General features: G+C 77.7%; 2 protein-coding genes across 2 annotated transcripts; one reads left to right on the top strand and one right to left on the bottom strand.

Moving 5' to 3' along the window:
• Positions 1 to 50: 50 nt before the first annotated feature.
• Positions 51 to 10456, bottom strand: LOC309604341 (histone-lysine N-methyltransferase KMT5C-like; the record flags this gene model as incomplete). Its single annotated transcript, XM_082339286.1, has 12 exons — positions 51 to 167; positions 984 to 1044; positions 2021 to 2065; positions 3057 to 3186; positions 4033 to 4138; positions 4925 to 5062; positions 6644 to 6663; positions 7345 to 7508; positions 7597 to 7706; positions 9176 to 9338; positions 10057 to 10186; positions 10318 to 10456. Coding segments are annotated over 12 exons (1323 nt in total), but the record flags the coding sequence as incomplete, so codon positions are not given.
• Positions 10457 to 10888: 432 nt separating this feature from the next.
• Positions 10889 to 15801, top strand: LOC309604342 (uncharacterized protein; the record flags this gene model as incomplete). Its single annotated transcript, XM_082339287.1, has 11 exons — positions 10889 to 10938; positions 11091 to 11220; positions 11883 to 12087; positions 12546 to 12767; positions 12964 to 13120; positions 13675 to 13771; positions 14004 to 14115; positions 14196 to 14474; positions 15231 to 15349; positions 15543 to 15636; positions 15770 to 15801. The coding sequence occupies exons 2-11, from the start codon at positions 11095 to 11097 to the stop codon at positions 15799 to 15801; spliced, it is 1443 nt and encodes a 480-aa protein (XP_082195413.1). The 5' UTR covers positions 10889 to 10938; positions 11091 to 11094.
• Between the last annotated feature and the right edge of the window lie 301 nt (positions 15802 to 16102).

The following is a 16102-nucleotide window of genomic DNA, read 5'->3' as shown; positions in this document are numbered from 1 at the left end:
GGACCCCCCCAGCCCCCCAGGACCCCCCGCCCCACGGCCCCCAGACCCACAATCCGCTCCATCAGGGCCACCAGCTCCTGCTCCTCCCGGCGCCGCTGCTCGAAGTGGGCGTCGATGAGGGTCTGCAGCTCCAGCAGGTCCTTCTCCATCCGCTTGCGGTGGATGTCCTGGGGGCGGGGGGCTCAGCCCGCCCCACAGCGCCCCACAGCGCCCCCCGCCCCACAGGGGCCCCCCCGGCCCCCCACAGCCCCCCACAGCGCCCCCAGACCCACAGGGACCCCCACAGCCCCCCATAGCCCCCCCACAGCGCCCCCCGCCCCACAGGGACCCCCCACAGCCCCCCCACAGCCCCCCCCCGCCCCACAGGGACCCCCACAGCCCCCCACAGCCCCCCATAGCCCCCCACAGCGCCCCCCGCCCCACAGGGGCCCCCCCCGGCCCCCCCACAGCCCCCCATAGCCCCCCACAGCGCCCCCCAGACCCACAGGGACCCCCACGGCCCCCCCATAGCCCCCCACAGCCCCCCACAGCGCCCCCAGACCCACAGGGACCCCCACAGCCCCATAGCCCCCCCCAGTGACCCCCCAGCCCCATAGCGCCCCACAGGGACCCCCCAGCCCCATAGCCCCCCCAGTGACCCCCCAGCCCCATAGCGCCCCACAGGGACCCCCAGCCCCATAGCACCCACAGTGACCCCCAGCCCCATAGCCCCCCCAGCCCCATAGCGCCCCCAGCCCCATAGCCCCCCCAGTGACCCCCAGCCCCATAGCCCCCCAGCCCCATAGCCCCCCCAGCCCCATAGCCCCCCCAGTGACCCCCAGCCCCATAGCCCCCCAGCCCCATAGCACCCCACAATGACCCCCAGCCCCATAGCGCCCCACAGTGACCCCCAGCCCCATAGCCCCCCAGCCCCATAGCCCCCCCCAGCCCCATAGCCCCCCCATAGCCCCCCCAGCCCCATAGCCCCCCCAGCCCCCACTCACATCGAAGTCCACCCTCTCCCCCTCGGGGATCTTGGGGGGCGCCAGCTGGGGCACCACGGGCCTGGGGGGGCCGGGGGGCGGCGGGGGGGGTCAGGGGGGGGCGGGGGGGCAGCGGGGCCGCCCCTCCCCCCGCCCCCAGCCCCCCTCCCCCGCTCACCGGGGCCGCGGCCGCTCCTCCTCTGGGGGGAAAAGGGGGCGTCAGGGGGGGCGGGGGGGGAGGGGCGGGGGGGGTGGGGGAGGGGCTCCTACCTGGCTCCTCGGGCGGTTTGGGGGGCTCCGATGCTGCGGGGGGGGAGGGGAGGGGGGGGTCAGGGGGTGCGGGACCCCCCCAACCCCCGGGGGGGGCGGGGGGGGGCGGGGGGGTCCCGGGGGGGCGGGGCCGCACTCACCTTCCTCCTCCTCCTCCTCCTCCTCCTCCTCCTCCTCCTCCCGCCGGCTCCTCTGGGGCGCGGGGTCATGAATGCGGGGGGGTCATTAATTAATTAATGCGCGGGGTCATTAATTAATGCGCGGGGTCATGAATGCGCGGGGTCATTAATTAATTAATGCGCGGGGTCATTAATTAATTAATGCGCGGGGTCATTAATTAATTAATGCGTGGGGTGATTAATTAATGCGCGGGGTCATTAATGCGCGGGGTCATTAATTAATTAATGCGTGGGGTCATTAATGCGTGGGGTCATTAATTAATGCGCGGGGTCATTAATGTGTTGGGGTAATTAATGCATTGGGGTAATTAATGCGTTGGGGTCATTAATGTGTTGGGGTCATTAATGCACCGGGGTAATTAATGAGTGCACCGGGGTAATTAATGAATGCACCGGGGTAATTAATGAATGCACCGGGGTGATGAATGAATGAATGCACCGGGGTAATTAATGAATGAATGCACCGGGGTGATGAATGAGCGCCTCGGGGCTCGTTACGCGCCGCGCGCGCGGGGGCCGCTCACCTCCGGGCCGCTCCCTGGGGGGAGGAGAGGGGTGAGGGGGGGAGGGGCGGGGGGGAGGGGCGCGGGGGGGGGGAGGGGCACTCACTCGTACTCCTCCTCGGCCTCCGACATGGCGGCGGGTGGGGGGGTCCTGGGGGGGGGGGGGGGGTCAGGGGGCTGCACCCCTCCCCCACCCCCGAGACCCCCATCCCATCCCCCCCTCCCCCCCCCGGCGTCCTCCCGCCTCCCCCCCGGACCCCACCGCCCCCCCACCCCCATCGCCCCCAGCTCCCATCCCCCCCAGCCCCTCTGCTGCCCCATAGCCCCCCTATGGCCCCTATAGCCCCCCTATGGCCCCTATAGCCCCCCCCAGCCCCTATAGCCCCCCCCGACCCCTATGGCCCCCCATAACTCCCCCATAGCCCCTATAGCCCCCTGACCCCTCTGGCGCCCCAGAGCCCCCCCATGGCCCCACAGCCCCTGTGCCCCCACAGCCCCCCCATAGCCCCACAGCCCCTATGGCCCCACAGCCCCCCTGTGGCCCCACAGCCCCTATGGCCCCACAGCCCCCCCATGGCCCCACAGCCCCTGTGCCCCCACAGCCCCTGTGCCCCCACAGCCCCCCTGTGGCCCCACAGCCCCCCTATGGCCCCACAGCCCCTGTGCCCCCCACAGCCCCTGTGCCCCCACAGCCCCCCTGTGGCCCCACAGCCCCCCCATGGCCCCACAGCCCCCCCCGTGGCCCCCACAGCCCCCATGCCCCCACAGCCCCCCTATGGCCCCAGAGCCCCCCGACCCCCATGGCCCCCCCCAGCCCCCCAGCCCCCACCGCTGGGGTCGCTCCCTCGGGCTCCGCTGGAGTCGACCCCCCCCCACCCCGGGGGTCCCTTTATCGGGGGCTGCCCCACCCCCGCGTGACGTCACCCCCCGGACAGGGACACCTCCCCCCCCCCCCCCCAAATTCCCCCCCATTGTTCCCGAGATGCCACCGAAATGTCACCGACACCGGACACCGCAGCTGTCGGGGGCGGGGGGGGGGGGGGGGGTGCCCACTTGGGGGGCGGGGGGGGGAGGGGGACCCGGGCCCACTGGGGGGCAGGGGGCACTTGGGGGGCGGGGGGGGGAGGGGGACCCGGGCCCACTTGGGGGGGCAGGGGGCACTTGGGGGGGCGGGGGGGGAGGGGGACCCGGGCCCACTGGGGGGCAGGGGGCACTTGGGGGGCGGGGGGGGAGGGGGACCCGGGCCCACTTGGGGGGCGGCGATGTCCTCGACTTGGGGGTCGCGGGGGGGTGGGGGAGGGGTGGGGCCCCCGGACCATTTTGGGGGAAGACAAAGGCCGGGTGGGGGAGGGGGCTCCTATTCCCGTCCCCTGACGTCACCCCCACCTGTCCGCGCTCCTGCCCTTTGTTGGGGACCCGGGGGGGGGGGGGAGGGGCGGGGGGGGGCTCTGTCCCTCCCCTCCCCCCCCGGCACGTGGGGCCCGCGCGGGGGGGGGGGGGGCGCCCCCATCACTCGCCCGCAGCCGCCGTTTGGTTCCAATTTCCTTTATTTTAGTACAAAACCCCCGCCCCCCCCCGGCACCGCAGACCCCCCCTCCCCCCACCACGGCCCCCCCCAACCCCCCACAGCGCGGGGGGAGGGGGGGGGGCCCAGGCGTCCGGCGCCGCGGGGGGGGGGGGGGGGGGGGCGGGGGGCAGAGGTAGGTGTGGGGCTGAGCCCCCCAAGTGGGGGGGGGGGCGCCCCCCCCTCAGGCCGAGGGGTGGGGGGCGGCCTGCAGCGCGATGGCGCCGTGGGTCAGCACCAGCCGCAGGCGGGGGGGGGGTCCCCGCGCCCCCCCCGCCCCCCCCCAGCCGCACGTGGGCGTAGAGGGAGAGCTTGGGGTCGGGCGGCGGGGGGAGGGGCGCGGCGGGGGGGGGGCGGGGGCAGGCGGCCCAGGCGCACGCGGGGCTCCCCCCGCAGCCGGCAGCGCCCCCCGCAGCCCGCGCAGTCGTGGAGGGGGACGCGGGGCTGGGGGGGGCGGGGCGGGGGGGCGGGGGGAGGGGCGGCGGCGGCGGCGGCGCGGGGGGGGGGCGGCGGCGGCGGCGGCGGGGGGGGGGGGGGGCGGCCCCTCCCCCCGCCCCAGGCGCCCCTCCGTCTCGCGCAGCGCGTACTTGGGGGGCGCCGGGGGGGGCGGGGGGGGGCGGCGCGCCCCTCCCCCGCTGGCGGAAGGCGCCTTCGCCCCGTCTGGGGGGGGGGAGGGGAGGGGTCAGGGGGGAGCCCCCATCCCCCAACGCCCCCCCCCGCTTCACCCCCCCCAGGGGGCCCTGGCGGGGCCCCCCCCCCCCCCGGGGGCGTTCAGGGCCCCCCCGTCCCTGGGAGGACATTTTGGGGTCCCCGGGGGGGGGGTTGGGGTCCCCCCCCGGGACATTTTGGGGTCCCTCCCGCAGATTTTGCCCCCCCCCGCACATTTTGGGGCCCCCCCCCCCCCGTTTCGGGCCCCCCCCCTTAGATTTGCCCCCCCTCCGTGAGGCCCCCCCCCCCCGCAGATTTCGCCCCCCCCCGCACATTGGGGTCCCCCCCCCGCACCTTTTGAGCCCCCCCCCCGCAGATTCGGCCCCCCCCCCCGCACATTTGGCCCCCCCCCCCGCAGATTTGGGGTCCCCCCCACAGATTAGGGCCCCCTCCCCGCACATTCCCCCCCCCCCCCGCAGATTCGGGGGGTCCCCCCCGCAGATTAGGCCCTCCCCCCCGTTTGGGGCCCCCCCCCCCCGTTGCCCCCCCCCGGGTGCCCCCCCCACCTCTCGCAGGTGCGGCACTCGCAGCGCTCGTTGCTCTCCCCCGTTTCGGGGTCCCCCCCCCGTTGCCCCCCCCCCCGTTGCCCCCCCCCCCGTTGCCCCCCCCGGGTGCCCCCCCCACCTCTCGCAGGTGCGGCACTCGCAGCGCTCGTTGCTCTCCCCGTTTGCCCCCCCCCCCCCCGTTGCCCCCCCCCCGTTGCCCCCCCCCCGTTGCCCCCCCCGGGTGCCCCCCCACCTCTCGCAGGTGCGGCACTCGCAGCGCTCGTTGCGCTCCCCCGAAGGCGGCCTCCCCGTAGAAGCAGGTGATCTCGTCCCGCGGCGCGATGGCGCGCAGCGCCTGCACCCGCCCCGCCTGCCCCTCCGCCGCCACCAGCTGCGACCCGCACTGGCACCCGGCGCCCCCGAGACACCCCCCCCACACCGGGACCCCCCCCGCCCCGGCACCCCCCCCGCCCCGGCACCCCCCCCCCCGCCCCGAGACCCCACCCCCACCCCAAAACCACCCCCGCACCCCGAAACCCCCCGGGACCCCCCCCCCCGCCCTGAGACCCCCCAGGACCCCCCCTCTGCACCCCAGGACCCCCCCCCCCAAACCCCCTTGGACCCCCCCTCCTGCACCCCGGGACCCCCCCCCAAACCCCCTTGGACCCCCCCCCCGCACCCCAGGACCCCCCCTCTGCACCCCAGGACCCCCCCCCCCAAACCCCCTTGGACCCTCCCCCGCACCCCAGGACCCCCCCTCCTGCACCCCAGGACCCCCCCTCTGCACCCTGAGACCCCCGGGACCCCCCCCGTGCCCCAAAACCCCCGAGACCCCCTCTCTGCACCCCAAAACAGCCCGGGACCCCCCCTCTGCACCCCGGGACCCTCAGGACCCCCCCTCTGCACCCTGATATGTCCTGGGACCCCCCCCCAAACCCCCTTGGACCCCCCCCCGCACCCCAGGACCCCCCCTCTGCACCCTGAGACCCCCGGGACCCCCCCCTGTGCCCCAAAACCCCCGAGACCCACCCTCTGCACCCCAAAACAGCCCGGGACCCCCCCTCTGCACCCCGGGACCCTCAGGACCCCCCCTCTGCACCCTGATATGTCCTGGGACCCCCCCCCAAAACCCCCTTGGACCCCCCCCCTGCACCCCAGGACCCCCCCTCTGCACCCCAACCCCCCCCCCCCAGGACCCCCGGGACCCCCCCTCTGTGCCCCAAAACCCCCCTGGACACCCCTCTGCACCCCGGGACCCCCAGGACCCCCCCCCAAAACCCTCTTGGACCCCCCTCTGCACCCTGAAACCCCCGGGACCCCCCCTCTGCACCCTGATATGTCCTGAGACCCCCCCCAAACCCCCTTGGACCCCCCCCCACACCCCAAACCCCCCCCCGTGCCCCGGAACCCCCCCTCTGCACCCCAAAACCCCCCTGAACCCCTCCCTGTGCCCCAAACCCCCCCGGGGCCCCCCCCCAAAACCACCAGGACTCCCCCTGCACCCCAAAACCCCCTTGGACCCCCACTCTGCACCCCGGGACCCCCCCCTCTGTGCCCCAACCCCCCCCCAGGACCCCCCTCTGCACCCCTTGGACCCCCGGGACCCCCCCTCTGCACCCCGAAACCCCCCTGAGCCCCCCTGCACCCCAAAACCCCCTTGGACCCCCCCCCTCTGCACCCCCCCCCACACCCCGAAACCCCCTTGGACCCCCTCCTGCACCCCAAAGGCCCCCGGGACCCCCCCACACCCCCAAAACCCCCCCTCTGCACCCCGAACCCCCCCCCGGACCCCCCCCCATGCCCCAAACCCCCCTGGGGGACCCCCCCCATTCCCCAACCCCCCCCAAACCACTGGGATCCCCCCCCGTGCCCCAGGACCCCCCCCAGGAACCCCCCCCCAGACCCCCCAAACCCTGGTGGGGCCCCCCCAGCCCCTCAGGACCCCCCCCACCCCCGGGGCCCCCCCCCTCACCTTGCAGTTGGGGTGGCAGTCTGGGGGGGGGAAGGGTCCCGTCAGCAGCCGCTCGGGGACCCCCCGCCCCATTTTGGGGGTCCCTGGGGGCTCGGGGGGGGGGTTGGGGGTCCCCGGGGGGGGGCAGGGCGGCTGGGGGGGGGGGTTGGGGGGCTCCGGGGGGGTTGGGGGGGGCTGCAGGGACCCCCCCGGGGCTGACGGGGGCGGGGGGGGCTGAGCTGGAGCCGGGGGTCCCAGGGAACGGCCGGGGGGGGGCTGCGGAGGGGCACGGACCCCCGGGGGGGTTTTGGGGACCCCCCGGGGGGTGTCGAGGGTTTTGGGGACCCCTGGGGGGGTTTCGGGACCCCCAGAGAGATTTGGGGGCCCCCCCCTGGGGTTGATGAAGGCGGCGGGGCCAAGTCAGAGCCGGGGGTCCCAGGGAATGGCTGCGGGGGTCTGGGGAGGGGCAGGGACCCCCGGGGGGGGGTGGGGACCCCCGGGAAGGGTTTGGGGACCCCGGGGGGGGGTTTGGGGACCCCGGGGGGGGTCGGGGCCGCACCGTGGTTGATGAAGGCGGCGGGGCCGAGCCAGAGCCGGGGGTCCCAGGGAACGGCCGGGGGCTGGGGAGGGGCAGGGACCCCCCGGGGGGGGGTGGGGACCCCCGGGAGGGGTTTGGGGCCCCCGGGGGGGGGTCGGGGCCCCCGGGGGGGTCGGGGCCGCACCGTGGTTGATGAAGGCGGCGGGGCCGAGCCAGAGCTGGGCGCAGCGGCGGCGCGTGGAGTACATGACGCTGAAGTCGTTCTCGCCGGCCCGCAGCAGGGCCTGGTCCGGCGGCCGCAGCTCGGCCACGCAGCCCACCAGCAGCTCCAGCGTCTCGTGCTTGCGCCTGCGGGAGAGGCGGGGGGCGTCGGGGGGGGGCCCGGGGGGGTCCGGGGGGGTGCGGGGGGCCGGGACCCCCCCCGCCGGCCCCGCACCAGGCGCGGGTGGAGACGACGCGGGCGCCGTTGGTCTCGCGGGAGTAGCGGCTGCAGGGCTGGATGGAGAAGCCGCTCTCGGGCAGGAAGATGCGCAGGTACCGGAACACCTGGGGGGGGGGGGAAGGGGGGGTCAGGGGCGCCCCCCGCCCCCCCCCGCGGGGGGACCCCGGCCCCTCGGAGCCCCCCGGGCCCCCCCTGCCCCATAGGAGCCCCCCCGTGCCCCGCACGGACCCCCCCCCGCCCCATAGAGCCCATTCCCTCTCCCATAGAGGCCCCCCCACCCCATTGCACCCCTCCATAGGGACCCCCCTGTGCCCCCCCTGCCCCCTAGGCCCCATCGTGCCCCCATAGGGACCCTCCCCTGCCCCACAGCCCCCCGTGGGGGCCCCCCTGCCCCATAGGCCCCATCGTGCCCCATAGGGACCCTCCCCTGCCCCACAGCCCCCCGTGGGGGCCCCCCTGCCCCCTAGGCCCCATCGTGCCCCCATAGGGACCCTCCCCCTGCCCCACAGCCCCCCGTGGGGGCCCCCCTGCCCCCTAGGCCCCATCGTGCCCCATAGGGACCCTCCCCTGCCCCACAGCCCCCCGTGGGGGCCCCCCCCTGCCCCATAGGCCCCATTGTGCCCCATAGGGACCCTCCCCTGCCCCACAGCCCCCCGTGGGGGCCCCACTGCCCCCTAGGCCCCATCGTGCCCCCATAGGGACCCTCCCCTGCCCCACAGCCCCCCGTGGGGGCCCCACTGCCCCCTAGGCCCCATTGTGCCCCATAGACCTCACTGTGTCCCCCATAGGGACCCCTGCCCCACAGACCCCACTATGCCCCCCCCAGCAACCCCTCCGTGCCCCATAAGGACCCCCCCACGCCACAGCCCCCCCCTGTACCCCTTCTAGGGACCCCCCCCTGCCCCACAGACCCCATTGTGTCCCCCATAGACACACCCCTGTGCCCCCCCCAGGGAACCCCCCACCCCACAGATCCCCCCGGGCCCCCCACAGCCCCCCGTGCCCCCCATAGGGAACCCCCCACCCCACAGCCCCCCCCCCCAGGGACCCCCCCCGTGCCCCCCCTAGGGAACCCCCACCCCACAGACCCCCCGCCAGGGACCCCCCCCACCCCACAGCCCCCCCCCCATAGGGACCCCCCCGTGCCCCCATCCCCCCATGCCCCCCCTAGGGACCCCCCACCCCCCCATCCCCCCCCAGGGACCCCCCCCACCCCACAGACATCCCCCCAGGGACCCCCCTGTGCCCCCCACAGGGACCCCCCCCGTGCCCCCCACAGCCCCCCGTGCCCCCCTCCAGGGACCCCCCGTGTCCCCCCCACCCCACAGCCCCCCCCCAGGGACCCCCCGTGCCCCCCCCAGCCCCCCTGTGCCCCCTCCCAGGGACCCCCCTACCCCCACAGCCCCCCCCTAGGGACCCCTCCCATGCCCTCCATCCCCCTGTACCCCCCCCTAGGGACCCCCCCCACCCCACAGCCCCCCCCATAGGGACCCCCGTGCCCCCCCCAGCCCCCCCTAGGGGCCCCCCCCACCCCCCAGGGACCCCCCCCCAGGGACCCCCCCAGCCCCCTCACGTGGCTCTTGAGCGCGGCGCGCTGCAGCGGGCGGCGCCGCTGGAAGAAGGCCGGGGCCCAGGCGCCGCTCAGCGCCCGCCAGGCCGCCTCCAGGTCCCGCCGCCGGCAGAAGCCCTCGACGGCGGCGCGCAGGAGGTGCTGCCGCCGCAGGGCGGGCAGGGGGCTGCGCCAGCACCGCCCTTGCTGCGGGGGGGACGCGGCGCCCCCCCGGGGCTGGGCGCTGGGGTGGGGAGACCCCCCCCCCCCCCCCAGGGCGGGGACCCCGGGACGGGGAAACCCCCCCGGGACACGGAGCCCGGGAGAGGGGGACCCCCCCCGGGACAGGGACAGCGTGGGGACCCCCCGGCACCCTCAGGAGAGGGGGCTCAGGACCGCCCCCCCCCCCAGGACAAGGACCCCGGGACGGGGAAACCCCCCCGGGACAAGGGGGACCGGGACCCCCCCTCCCCCAGGACCGGGACCCCCCCCTCCGGTAAAGGGACCCCAGGAGGGAAACACCACCCCCCCCCCCCAGAATGGGGAGCTCCGGGACCGGGGACCCCAGGAGAGGGAACCCCCCCCCCCAGGACCGGCACCCCGGGACCGGGCCCCCCCCCCCAGGACAAGGACCCCGGGACGGGGACACCCCCCCGGGACCCCCCCAGGACCGGGACCCCCCCTCCCCCGGGGCCGGGACCCCCCCCCAGGACCGGGACCCCCCCTCCCCCGGGGCCGGGACCCCCCCCCTCTCCCAGGACCGGGACCCCCTCCCCCGGGACCGGGACCCCCCTCAGGACGGGGACACCCCCCCCCCGGGGCCGGGACCCCCCTCCCCCGGGGCCGGGACCCCCCCTCAGGACCGGGACCCCCCCCCCCCCGCCGCCCGGTTCCCCCGGCCCCACCTGACGCCCATCTTGTGGGTGCGGAAGCCCAGCACCGAGTCCAGCACCAGGCTGGTGGCCAGGTCGTCGTTCTCGCACAGCTCCCGCGCCGTCACCCGCCGCGACCCCCCATCGTCCGCCGCCGGGCATCCTGCGGGAAGGGGCGGGGGGTTACCGGGGAGCGGCCCCCGCCGCCCCGCGGGGCCCAGACAAAGAGCTCGGGGGGGGGGGGGAACAACCGGGACCCGCGTCCCGCCCGGCCCCGGCGGGCCCAGCCCTTACCGGAGCGTCGGCGGCCCGGCCCGGCCCGGCCCGGCCCCCGCTGGAGCCGGTACCGGTACCGCGGCCGGGCCGCCGCCGCCGCCGCTGCCGGGCCGCTCCCGCCGTCCCCCGCCGCCGCACGCGCACGCCTCTCCGCCATCCCCATTGGCCGCCCGCCCTCCGTCCCGCCGTGACCATTGGCCGCCGGCGCCGCCAATCGCTGTTCCGTCCCGCCCCCGGCCTGAGGCGCTCGCGCTTCCCATTGGCCGAGCCGCGCTGTCCCGCCCGGGCGGCACGTGCCGCGCCCCATTGGCCGGGGCGTTTCTGCCTGGTCATTGGCCGGGACTGACGCCGGTCACTCCTCTCCCGCCCCTCGCTCTCCATTGGCTAGCAACCGCCGCCCTCCCCGGCCCTCATTGCCCGAGCGCCCACCCCGAGCGCCCGCCCCTCGCTCCCATTGGCGGAGGGCGCTGTCGCTCAGCGGCGCCGGAGCACAATGCGGCGCGGATAAACAATAAACCCCGGGCCCCGCCCCCCCCGCGTTCGGCCCCGCCCCCCGCGTTCGGCCCCGCCCCTTCCGCCGCGCCGGCCCCGCTCCCGCGCAAGATGGCGGCGCCCAGGGCGAGCGGGCGGCTTTAAAAGGTGGGGGGGGGGGCCCGGCGGGGCCGGGGGTAACCGGGGGGGGTCACGGGCGGTCGGGGGGCCCCGGGGGGACGAAGGGGGCGCGGGGGGAGCCCGGGGGGGGCCCGGGGCGGCCCCAAGTGCGGCGCGGGCCGCTGACTGCGCCGCGGCAGGGCGATGGCGGCGGCGGCGGGAGGCGGGGGGGGCCGGCGGGAGCCCCCCCACACGCTGCAGGGGCTGCTGGAGATGGCGGTGGCGGCCGGGGAGCCCCAGGCCCCGCCCCGGGAGCCCATGGGCGAGGAGGTGAGCGCGGACCGGGGGGGGGGGGGGGTCTCGGTCGGGGGGGGGGGGGCAGGGGGCTCCGGGGGGCACGGAGGGTCCGGGGGCGGGGGCGGCTGTGAGGGGTATGGAGGCTGATGCGGGGGGGGGCCAGGGGTCCTTGGGGGGATGCGGGGCCTCCTGGGGGGGCTCTGGGGGTCCTGGGGGGCTCGGGGCTGGTCGATGGGCCCGGAGGGGGCCCTGGGGGGGCTCTGGGGGTCCTGGGGGTCGGGACTGGTCGATGGGCCCGGAGGGAGTCCTGGGGGGGGGCTCTGGGGGTCCTGGGGAGGTCCTGGGGGGCTCGGGGCTGGGCGGGGGGCTCTGGGGGTCCTGGGGGGGGCTCTGGGGGTCCTGGGGGGCTCGGGGCTGGTCGATGGGCCCGGAGGGGGTCCTGGGGGGGGCTCTGGGGGTCCTGGGGGGCTTGGGGCTGGGCGGGGGGCTCTGGGGGTCCTCGGGGGGCTCGGGGCTGGTCGATGGGCCCGGAGGGGGTCCTGGGGGGCTCAGCCAGTCCTTGTGGTGGATCAGTGGGTCCTGGGGGGGCTTGGTGGGCCCGGGGGGTTCGGGGGGGGTCAGCAGGCCCCCGGGGGGCTCAGCGGGACCCTGGGGGGGTCCCGGGGGGCTCTGGTGTCTGACGGGTGGTCCCACAGCGGCAGCGGTGGCTGCAGGCGGCGGTGGCGGAGGCGCTGGGGGGGTCCGGGGGGGCGCAGGAGGAGCTGCGGCGCTGCCTGGGGGTGCTGGCGGGGCCCTGCCCCGGGGAGGAGGCGGCCGAGAGGGGCCCGGGGGAGACGGGACCCCACGAACGGGCCCTGGAGCTGCTGGCGGAGCTGTGCGAGAGCCTGGACAACGCCACCGGTGGGGGGGGGCCCGGGGGGGGGGTGAGGGGTCTGTGAAGGTCCTGGGGGGGGCTGGGGGGTCTCTCGAGGGGGACTGGGGGGATCTGGGGGGGGCTGAGGGGCCCATGAGGGTGGTTGGGGGCCTGAGGGGGGGCTCAGGGCACTGGGGAGGGGGGGTTGGGGGGGCTCACAGGGAGCTGGGGGGCCCAGGGGGGGCTGAGGGACCCACAAAGGTCCCTGGGGGGGGGCTGGGGGTTCCCACGGGGGGGCTGGGGGGTGCAGAGGGAGAGCGGGGGGCCCATCAGGGTGGTTGGGGGGCTCAGTGTGCTGGGGAGGGGCGTTTGGGGGGGCGTGGGATCCTCGGGGGGGGGGCGGGGTGCTGGGGTGGGGGTCCCAAGGGGGGTGGGGGTGGGGTTGGGGGTGCTCGGAGGGGGTGGGGGTGTCAGGGGGGGCTCTGACACCTCCTCCCCTCCCCAGATTTCTGCGCCCTGGGGGGGCTGGAGGCGGTGGTGGGGCTGCTGGGGCACCCCTGGGCCCCGCTGCGGGCGGGGGCCGCCCGGGTGGTGGGCGCCTGCGCCCAGAACCTGCCGGGGGCCCAGGGGCGGGCGCTGGCCCTGGGGGCCCTCCCCGCCCTCCTGGGGGGGCTGCGGGGGGACCCCGACCCCCGCGTGCCCCCCTGCGCCCTCTTCGCCATCTCCTGTGAGTTGGGGGGGGACGCGGGGCCGGGGTGGGGGGAGGTGGGGAGGGGGGAGGTTGGGGGGGCACAGGGGTGGGGGGAGGTGGGGACAAGGGGGGGCACGGGGAAGGTTTTGGGGGTGCAGGGGTGGGGGCAGGGTTTGGGGGGGTGGGGGTGCAGGCCCTGATCCCCCCCCCCGTTTTTGTCGCCCCCTCCCAGGCCTGGTGCGGGCGCAGCCCGAGGGGCTGGAGCAGTTCGAGCGCCTGGGGGGGCTGGAGGCGCTGGGGGGGGCCCTGCAGAGCCCCCGCCCCCCCCCTGCGCGCCCGCGCCGCCTTCCTGCTGCACTGCCTGCTGCGCGAGCACCCCCGCCTGCGCGGTGAGAGCCCCCCCCTGCCCCGGGACCCCCCAACCCCGGCACTGCCCTGGGACACCCCCCCCGGGCCCCCCCAACCCAGCCCCGGGCCCCCCTCCCCTCCCAGGACCCCCCCAAACCCCAGCACTGCCCTTGGCTCCCCCCTGAGACCCCTACACCCAGCCCTGGGACCCCCCAAACCCTGGCACTGCCTTGGGACCACCCCCCCCCCCCCCGCCCCTCCTGGGACCCCCCTCATCTGTTCCTGGGCCCCCCCAGCCCTGCCATGGGACCCCCCCCACTTCTGGGATCCCTTGGGACCCCCAGACCAGCCCTGGGACCCCTTCAGCACCCCCCCGGGACCCCCCCAGCCCCTCCTGGGACCCCCACCCCTCCCTTGGGACCCCCCCCCCCCATCCTGTTCCTGGGCCCCCCCCCCCCCAGCCCTGCCCTGGGCCCCCCCACTCACTCCTGGGATCCCTTGGGACCCCCAGCCCTACCCCGGGACCCCCCCCAGCTCCTCCTGCGCCCCCCCCCCGAGACCCCTGCAGCCCCCCCACATTGTGCCCCCCCCCCAGAGCCCCTGTGCCGGCTGGGGACGGTGGCCCGGCTGGTGGCCCTGCTGCGGACGGAGCACGACGGGGCCCACGAGCACGCGCTGGGGGCGCTCTGCGGGTGAGACCCCCCCCCCCCCCCCGGGGGGACCCCAAAATCGGGGGCTGGGGGGGCGCTCTGCGGGTGAGACCCCCCCCCGGGGGGCGGGGGGGACCCCAAAATCGGGGGCTAGGGGGGCTGGGGTGGCACCCCAACATGGCATCCCCGCAGTGGGGGTCCCTGGGGAGGGGGGGTCCCGGGGGTGATGGGGGGGGGGTCGTGCCCCCCTCCTCAGCCCCTTTGCCCCCCCCAGTTTGGCCTCGGATTCCCCCGAGGGGGTGCGGGAGTGCCGGGCCCCCGCCCTGGGGCTGGAGGAGCTGCTGCGGGAGCGGCGGGGGCTGCTGCGGGGCCGCGAGGAGTTCCAGGTACGGGGGGGTCCCGGGGGGGTCCCGGGGGGGTCCCGGGGCTGGGGGGGCCCTCAGTGACCCCCCCCAATCTGCGGCAGGAGGAGCTGGAGTTCTGCGAGCGGCTGCTGCAGCTCTGCTTCGAGACCCCCCCCGAGGAGACCACCATGGACCGGTGACCCCCCCCCGGGGCCCCCAGAGCCCCCCCGGGGCCCCCCCGGGCCCATGGGGGCCCCCCAAAGCCCCCCGGGCCCCCCCAAAGCCCCCCGGGGCCCCCCCCGGCTCCGGGCGGGTAATAAAGGCTTCACTCCTGGATGCGTCCCGGGCTCTGTGGGAAAAAGGGGTGGGGGCTGCTCTGGTGATGTCATTGCTGACGTCATGTACTGGGCAGGGTTGTGCCACCCCCCACCCCCCCCCCCCCCCGGGGAACTCGGTCAGCGCCGTTGGGGGCGGGGTCTAGCGCGTGGGGGCGGGGTCTGTGGTCTTGAGGGGCGTGGTTTCCCCGGCGGGCCGCTGCTAGGGGCGTGGCTTCCTGATGGGCCGTTGCTAGGGGCGTGGCTTCCTGACCGTTGCTGGGGGCGTGGTCTCCAGGTGGATCGCTGTTAGGGGCGTGGCTCCCTGACGGACCGTTGCTAGGGGGCGTGGTTTCTGACGGGCCGTTGCTGGGGGCGTGGTCTCCCGGTGGACCGTTGCTAGGGGCGTGGGTTCCTGAGTGACCGTTGCTGGGGGCGTGGTCTCCAGGTAGATCGTTGTTAGGGGGCGTGGTCTCCAGGTGGATCGTTGATAGGGGGCGTGGTTTCTGACGGACCGTTGCTGGGGGCGGGGCCTGGCGCCCCGCCGTTGCCGTGGAGACCGCGTCCCTCACGCCGGCGGGGGGGGCGGGACCGCGCCGCCGTTCTCGCTCCCCATTGGCTCCGTTGACGGCGGGAGGGGGCGTGGCCGGGCCGGCGGCGCTCCGCCATGGCGGCCGGCGTCGCGGAGGACCTGGGCACCGTGTGCTGGTGGGGGCTGTCCCCGGCGCTCGACCTCCGCCAGCACCGTGAGCCCGGCACCCCCTCCCCGCTCCCCCTCCCGGTGCCCCGGGGCTCCCCCCGCCCCCGGTGACACCGGCCCCCCCCCCCCCCCCCCCCCCGCAGTCCCCCCGGAGCCCGACCCGGCGGCGGAGGCGGCGGTGCTGCTGGTGGGCGCGGCGGAGGGGCGGCACCTCCTGCTGACGGCGGCCCGGGCCCGGCGGGGGCCCCCCCGCGCCATCACCGTACGGCACCGGCACCGGGGGGGGGCGGCACCGGCACCGGGGGGGGGGGGGGGGCAGGTTCTGGGGCAGCTATCGGGGTCCCGGGGGGTCCCGGGGCTCCGGGGAGGGGTCCCGGGGGGGTTGGTGGTCCGGGGGGGGGGGTCCCGGGGGGGTTCCCGGGGGGTCCCGGTGTTACCGGGGCTCCCCCCCGCAGGTCTTCGTGGCGGAGCAGCGCCCCGAGGCCGTGGCCCGGCAGCTCCTCTTCCTCCTCCTGGCCACCGAAGCCCCGGGACGCGGCGGGCCGGCAGGTACGGCGGGACCCCCCACTTCCCCGGGCCCCCCCTCCCGGTGCCCCGGGCCCCCCCCGGGCCCCCCCCCGGACCCCCGGTGCCCGCTGCCCGCAGCCCGCGCCGCCGCCCTCCTGGAGCTGCTGGGCTCCAGCCGCCTCCGCGCCGCCACCGCCGCGCTGCTGAGCGCGGCCGCCGCCCGCCTGCGCCGCTGGGCCGGCGGGGACCGGGACCGGGAGGGGCCCCCCCGAGCTGGGGCTGATGAAGGTCAGAGCGGGGGGGGGGTCTCGGTACCGGTGCCAGGGGTCGGGGGGAGCCGGGGGTGTCCGGTCCCGGGGAGGAACCGGGGCTGTTTGGTGCCGGGGGGGGGGTCCCGGGGCTGCCCGGTCCGGGGGTCCCGGTGCCGGTCCCAGGGTCTGGGGGGGGGGGGGGGGTGGTCCCGGGACTGGTTGGGGGGGGGAAACCCGGGTGTTGGGGTCCCGGGGAC

Source organism: Platalea leucorodia, assembly GCF_965183815.1.
Source record: "Platalea leucorodia genome assembly, contig: HAP1_HAP1_SCAFFOLD_665, whole genome shotgun sequence".
NCBI classification, from domain to species: domain Eukaryota; kingdom Metazoa; phylum Chordata; class Aves; order Pelecaniformes; family Threskiornithidae; genus Platalea; species Platalea leucorodia.
This window is presented reverse-complemented; position numbering and strand designations above follow the sequence as displayed.